General features: G+C 49.3%; 1 protein-coding gene across 3 annotated transcripts in view; it reads left to right on the top strand.

The window, feature by feature from the left end:
• The window catches only part of Mzf1 (myeloid zinc finger 1), a 12,318-nt gene extending 7,888 nt beyond the window's left edge, over positions 1-4,430 (top strand). For all 3 annotated transcript variants that reach the window (XM_031385388.1, XM_031385387.1, XM_031385386.1), the window contains one exon: positions 1,984-4,430. In XM_031385388.1, coding sequence (XP_031241248.1) covers positions 1,984-3,416 — 1,433 coding nt within the window. In that variant the 3' untranslated portion in view covers positions 3,417-4,430. The remainder of the gene's footprint in view (positions 1-1,983) is intronic.
• Positions 4,431-7,612: the final 3,182 nt, after the last annotated feature.

Below are 7,612 nucleotides of genomic sequence, written 5' to 3'. Positions count from 1 at the left end.
AAAAAAAAAAAAAAAAAACTCATGGATGCTCAAATGACCTTATTCTGTTTCTGTTTTCATGCCATATGCTTGGCAAACAGCAGGGGTCACCACAGGACTTCAGACAGCTCTGTAGACTCCTGGCTCACCGTGGTCACTCCTTTGTCAACAGTTCTTTTGGATTGCTTCTCATTAAATACTGGAAAACCCTGTTCACAGATCATTAACACAAGGAGGAACACAACTGCTAGATAGGAATACATAAAAGTGGAATTTCTGGGACAGTGTAGAACACTGCTGTTTTATTTTTTGTGAGGTTGTTTTGGGTTTGTTTTTGTTTTTGGTTTTTGTTTTTTTAAGATTTTATGTGTGTGAGTACACTGTAGCTGTACAGATGGCTGTGAACCATCATGTGTGGCTGCTGTTGAACTCAGGACCTCTACTGGTCCCCGCTCGCTCCTGCGTAATTTATTGCAGCTGTCTTCAGACACACCAGAAGAGGGCATCAGGTCTCATTACGGGTGGTTGTGAGCCACCATGTGGTTGCTGGGATCTGAACTCAGGAACTTCAGAAGAGCAGTCAGTGCTCTTACCTGCTGAGCCATCTCGCCAGCCCTGGGTTTTGTTTTTAAGATAGTATCTTATATAAGGCAACTGGCCTTGAACTTGATTTATTGACAATCTTGAACTTCTATCTCTATCCCCCAGAGTCTGGAATTGGAAGTACTTACCACCAATGCCCTGTGCATTTACTATTTTGACTCAATTTTCCAACCCAATGTGTTGTACCAGCAATGCATACACTTAAGATTATGAAAACAAGGCTAGAGAAATGGCTCAGGAATTCAGAGCACACTGGCTTCTCATGGAGTTCCCAGCACCCACATATCAGCATATAACCATCTGTATGTAACTCCAGTGTCAGGAGATCCAGCCTCCTACTCTGGTCTCCTCAGGCACTGAAGCCACCTGGTCGCACACAGTAAGCAGACATACATACAACCAAAAAAGGTGGGGGGAAGGATGTGGCTCAATGGTAGAATATTTGCTTAACACCTGAGACCACCTGGGTTCAAGTTCCAACTCTGGAAAAAAAAATAATAATTGCTGAGGATCAGAAACAATGTGTCAATTCAGCCCTACAGTGAATTTTTCTAAGCAGTGACTAGCTTATTCTATGGAGTTTAAACAATTAGTTACATTTTTTTTTCATGTTCACATCCTTCCACAGTGTGGCTGTCATGTCACTGTTGGTTGATGGGAGCTCTGTAGTAAATTAATTAGCCCTTCATCTCTGGAGAGTTGTTAGCTTGGCTTTGGATTCTGGTTTCCTTTGGTGTATTTATATTGCATCCTTTTGGTTTCCTGGATTTTCTGTCACCCATTTTGTCTGCCTCCCCAGTGATCTTGGTGGACACTTCATCCCTCGATTATCCTCTTACACAAGCTCACCCTGTAGTCCATTGTGCCTGAGGCTGGCACCTTGGAAGGCTCACTCTGTAGAAAGGACATACATAGACAGCTCCCATATTGACCACATGTAGGTCGTGTTCATCTCATCTCTAACCCCCAAGCTTTCATGGAATCTCCTTGCCTGGGTCATCTCAAGTGTGTCAAGTCTAGACCCAAGGCTAATGAACTACATTATTTTAATGCTGCCTGTTAATGTCACCTCTGGCTTTTATTGAGTCTACATTCTTCTCTGCATTTTCTAAGTCCCTCATTGGCCACCTAAACTGGGCTCTACTGTCACCCCAGAATTCTTCCAAAAAGAGGTTCCCACCCCCAATAACTTAAGTCAAATCAAGAAAGCCTTTACACACACCTCAGTGTTTCCCTCAGTGTTCTGCCCATCTCAGGGAAACCTATTCAGATAGAACTGTCACTTTTATTTCCTCTCTGCCTCACCAGCCAGTTCCAAGCCTATAGTTTAGTCTCCCAGAGTTCCATGTGTTATATAGCAGAAAGCCAGAGTCTCATAAAAGAATGGGTCCTGTTGTGCAGGGTTTACGCTGCAGATGGACAGCATCACGGCAGAGCCGGATATGATGAGCCCCCACCTCCATGTCCCCTGGGATCTGGACATGGCTAGCCTCTCTGGACAGATAAAGTCTCCTACCAGGGAAGGTGGCTTTGCCCATTCCCTCGTACTCCCCAGAGACCCAGGAAGTGAACAGGTCCCTGCCTGCGAGGATCCCTGCCCCAGTGTGAGCCCAGCATTGGTGGCGACTCGATGGCATGCTCCAAGGGGCCAGAGCCAGAGCCACCCTAGCACGGGGACTGGAACGATTCGAGGCGGCCGCTGCGACGTGTGTGGCAAGGTGTTCAGCCAGCGAAGCAATCTGCTGCGGCACCAGAAGATCCACACAGGCGAGAGACCATTCGTGTGTGGCGAGTGTGGCCGCAGCTTCAGCCGCAGCTCTCACCTGCTGCGACACCAGCTCACGCATACTGAGGAACGGCCTTTCGTGTGCCGCGACTGTGGCCAGGGCTTCGTGCGCAGTGCCCGCCTGGAGGAGCACCGGCGTGTGCACACGGGCGAGCAGCCGTTCCGCTGCGCAGAGTGCGGCCAGAGCTTTCGGCAGCGCTCCAACCTACTGCAGCACCAGCGCATCCACGGCGACCCGCCCGGTCCCGCGCCGCCCATCCTGCCCCTCGCCGGAGTCCCCGAGCCCCCGGGCCCCTTCCCATGCAGCGAGTGCTGTGAGAGCTTCCCACGACGCGCCGTGCTACTCGAGCACCAGGCGGTGCACACCCGGGACAAGTCCTTCGGATGCGTGGAGTGCGGCGAGCGCTTCGGCCGCCGCTCCGTGCTCCTGCAGCACCGGCGCGTGCACAGCGGCGAACGGCCCTTCGCCTGTGCCGAGTGCGGCCAAAGCTTCCGGCAGCGCTCCAATCTCACCCAGCACCGGCGCATCCACACTGGCGAGCGGCCGTTCGTCTGCGCCCAGTGTGGCAAGGCCTTCCGCCAGCGGCCCACGCTCACACAGCATCTGCGTGTGCACACGGGTGAGAAGCCCTTCGCGTGCCCCGAGTGCGGCCAGCGCTTCAGCCAGCGACTCAAGCTCACGCGCCACCAAAGGACCCATACGGGCGAGAAGCCCTACCGCTGTGGTGAGTGCGGCCTCGGCTTCACGCAGGTGTCTCGGCTCACCGAGCACCAGCGCATCCACACAGGTGAGCGGCCCTTCGCCTGTCCCGAATGTGGCCAGAGCTTCCGGCAGCACGCCAACCTCATCCAGCACCGGCGCATCCATACGGGCGAGCGGCCCTACGCGTGCCCCGAGTGTGGCAAGGCCTTTCGCCAGCGGCCCACGCTCACGCAGCACCTGCGCACCCACCGGCGTGAAAAGCCCTTCGCCTGCCAGGACTGTGGCCGCCGCTTCCACCAGAGCACCAAACTCATCCAGCACCAGCACGTCCACAGCACTGAGTAGCTGTACAGCATCGAGCTGTCAAAACACCTCACAGGGTTGTTGTGAGGCTGGCATCGCCCAACAGGCCCCAGTTGAGCCTGGGCTTCAGTAGGTGCTCAACAAATAGATGATACCTCCGCAACCTGCACGGTTCCTCTGCCCACTTTATCACTGTTTTCATGCCGGTATAAGCTATGCATGCACGGCTTCCAGGGGAGGCTATACATCCCCTTCCACAGTAGCACTACCAAACCTGCTTTTTTGTGGGATATACTCTGCAGCATACTTCTGGTTTATACCGAGGGGATACCCAGCCTCAGATGGGGCAGAGTAGCCACATTCACAAAGGAGGAAAGGGTTCTCTACATCTGCCATGGGTCTAGTCAAGAGAGAGGTCTACCAACTATGTCACTGGTGGGTGACTGAAAAGGGTAGTCCAGCTAGCTGGGTGCAATAGTACACACGTGTAACCCCAGCATTCAGGAGGCTTAGACAGGAGGCTTGCAGAGAGTTTGAGTTCAGTCTGGGCGACACCATAAGCTGTTATTTCAAAAGTACACATTAATTAATTAAATGTGATAGCATACACATGTGACCCCAGCAGTTGGGGGACAGAGAGACAAGATAATTGTCAAAAGTTCAATAGGTAACAAGTTCCTGGAAAGCCAGAGTTACATGGTGAGAACCTACCAAACAAACAAACAAAAAAAAAAAACTGCCAAAAACAAAATACAAACATGGTGGTGTGATGGTGCAAGACTTGTAACTATTCCAGCTATTCAGGAGGGTGAGGTAAGTGAACTGCTAGCTATTTTAAGGCCTGCTTGGGACCCAGGGCTTTGCAGTGGAATGGTTCAGAGGTCAAGCCTCTTGTCATCAAGCCTGATGACCTGAATTTGATCCCTGGAACCACATGCTGGAAGGAGACAACTGATTCCTGAAAGTTGTTCTCTGATCTCCACAACCTGTGTTTTCTGGGTTATGTTTGCACATACACAAGTAAATAAATGCGGAAAGAAAAAACTTTAAAATGGAGCCCTTTTCAGTTTATTGATTGGCTAGTAGTATTCACCAGGCCCTGGGATCAATGCCTTGTGCTCCTTCTACCCCCAACTAAATTTTAAGGACTATTTTTATGAGTTGGAGAGAACAACAAGTCAGGAAAACTAGAGATGAGATCTTGGTTGCTGCTGAGAGGAGAGAGATGAACAGAAAAGAGAGAAAGAGCAAGAACCATGCCTTGAGTCAGGGTGCCCAGAAAGCAGGCAGGTTCAGCAATGGGTGTCAGCAATCAGCTGGGTGGGAGCAGAGGGTTGGGGTTATCATCAAAGAGAGTGAGACTGTCCATAGTAGTACTAGGGCAAGCACAAAGTTAGGATTTTTTTTTTTTTTTTTTTTTTTTTTTTTTTTTTTGGTTTTTCGAGACAGGGTTTCTCTGTGTAGCCTTGGCTGTCCTGGAACTCACTCTGTAGACCAGGCTGGCCTCGAACTCAGAAATCCGCCTGCCTCTGCCTCCCAAGTGCTGGGATTAAAGGTGTGCACCACCACCACCCAGCCAAAGTTAGGATTTTTGCAGGTATCCAAAGCTTTTTGAGGTAGAACTCAAAAAAGTGACCAGGCTTGGCAGTGAAGATCTATAAGCAGCTTCCCAGTGCTTTAAAGTGAAATGTGAAGGAGGTGAAACTTGGGAGGAGCTATTTGGGAGCTTTGATTATTGAGCATCCTGTCCCAAAGTGATGGAGAATTCTGAGGAAGAACCTTTAGGGCTTTCTCTCCAGGGAGCTTGAAGACCTGGCTCAGGGTGGTGTAGAATTCTATTAGAAAGGCCTTAGCTGGTGAGATGGCTCTCAGTGGGTTAAGAGCATGACTGCTCTTCCGAAGGTCCTAAGTTCGGATCCCAGCAACCACATGGTGGCTCACAACCACCTGTAATGTACAGATACAGTGTACTCATACACATTAAATAAATAAATAAATAAATAAATAAATAAATAAATAAATGGCCTTAGCTGTAAGGGTGACCTGGGAGAATGCCACCCTTCACATACCCCATGGCACCTTGTTTCTCAGAACAGCAAATTTGAAGCAAGCCCTCTGTGGAGTCTGCCCTATGGTGAAGCTCAGATAGACAAGTCTAGAGCCCAGAGGCAGGAATTTAAGTGGCATCTCAGCCTTTGTCAGGAAACAGGATCTCATGGTGTCTTCCCTGACACTCCTAGCACATTCCAGAGCCTTGGGAGGGCATGGGCCTCCAAAGGGATTGCCTACCTCTCAAGCTCTCCATCTTGCTCTGAGCTAATTCCCATGACATTGTTTCCCTGTGCACAAATCCACTTTTATCCTAACAGCTCCCCGCCCCCAAGCCCTTAAACTGTCACAAGCAGGCAAAGCTTTCCTCATGCCAGTGGGAGAAGCACTGAGGAGTGAACATGGGAGGTGGCCATAATACAGAATGGGAGGTTTAACCAGGAAAGTCAGACATGTCAAGCTTTTCCTACCCCCATGGGTTCGCAGCCAACAGATACTAAGAAAGGATGAGTGGGACTCCCAAATTAGAGAGCACAGGCTGCAGGCCTAGGACCAGTTGCTCTATCCTATGGAATTTGTTTCCCTTATTCCAGCCACAGGCTCCTTACACCACGACTCTGTTTATAGCTCTACTAGGGTCTTCTTCATCCTGGGAAGTCTTCAGAAGGAGTGCATTCAGCAGGAAGTCATACATTTGACAACAGTTTACATGACCCTGGACACCTGAGGGCCTGGTGCCCCATGGCATTTGCCTCCTTTGCAATAGCCATCTTCCCTTCCACCTCACTCACTGGCTAGGACTTTGGCACAGTTGTTCCCCTCTTCCAAGGGCTACTGGGATGCAAGTAGTCAAAGAAGCCGCATGTAACATGACTCAGCTCAGGCCCTAAGCCCCAGTTAAGGCCTTTCTCTGGGTAGCCGTGTCAGAATGGCTCTGGCCTTGGTATCTCCAGGAAAACCACTTTAAGGGCAGTGTGTCCAAGCTACTTCTGTGTGGACAGATTTACTTTTTCTTACTACTTCATCTTGATACTCCAAACATGGACCTAGCTTCTAGGTTACATAGACAATCCAAACCAAGTCACAGAGAGGCTGATCCTGTGCAGAACAAGGGGAGTCCCCAGTCCCTATGACACTCTTATTCCCTCCAACTGTCAGCTGTGAGGTGACAAAGACACAGCTCCACTGGACGGTGGTGGCACACGCCTTTAATCCCAGCAGTTGGGAGGCAGAGGCAGGTGGATTTCTGAATTCGAGGCCAGCCTGGTCTACAGGGTGAGTTCCAGGACAGCCAGAGCTATGCAGAGAAACCCTATCTCGAAAAAAACAAAACAAAACAAAAAGACACAGCTCCATGAGGCAACCTCTAGCAGCCTGTGGAACACCCTAATCTTACAGAGATCTAGACTCAGGACAAACTGAGATTCATGGCTCTACTGCAGAAAAGAATTTCAGCCCTAGCAAGTAAAAAGCAAAGTACGGATATTTTAATATAAGCTCTGAGCATGAGAGAAATGCTCAGAAAGAGGCAACATACATATAATCAAGTGTGGTTACATGTTTTCAGAGGGAGAACAGAGGAAAGTGGTATATATAGGACCCTCAAGGGATAGCCTCAATTGTATTAACATTAGCTATAAGACCTTTTTCGTGGCACTCAAGTTACATTCCAAATGGTTGCTAAGAAAACTTTTTCCTTTCCTCTTTTGAAAAGGTTAGAGGGTGGCTCAAGAGATGCCTTGGATGGGATTACAATTGGATGAAGTAAAACCAGAAGCTACTAGAATTGTACACGTTTAGTACACATCCTTTTCCTATAAGTGGAGTTTCTGGTGAGATTCCTAGAAAATTGTAGGTCTACGGCTAAGAGGGGAGAAATGCCTTGAAACAGCTGTTTAATTGTACAGGCATTCCTACTTCTCTAAGGGAAAGATCAGCTTCAACCAGGCTCCAGAGTCAGAGGCTCTATCCCCCCACCACCACCACCTTTTTAAAAGATCTATTTCATGTATGTGAGTACACTGTAGCTGTCTTCAGACCCACCAGAACAGAGCGTCAGATCCCATTAGGGATAGTTGTGAGCCACCATGTGGTTGCTGGGAATTGAACTCAGGACCTCTGGGAGGGCAGTCAGTGCTCTTAACCACTAAGCCATCTCTCCAGCCCCTCTATTCCTTTTTTTTTTTTTT

Source organism: Mastomys coucha, unplaced genomic scaffold (assembly GCF_008632895.1).
Source record: "Mastomys coucha isolate ucsf_1 unplaced genomic scaffold, UCSF_Mcou_1 pScaffold21, whole genome shotgun sequence".
In the NCBI taxonomy this organism is placed as follows: domain Eukaryota; kingdom Metazoa; phylum Chordata; class Mammalia; order Rodentia; family Muridae; genus Mastomys; species Mastomys coucha.
This window is presented reverse-complemented; position numbering and strand designations above follow the sequence as displayed.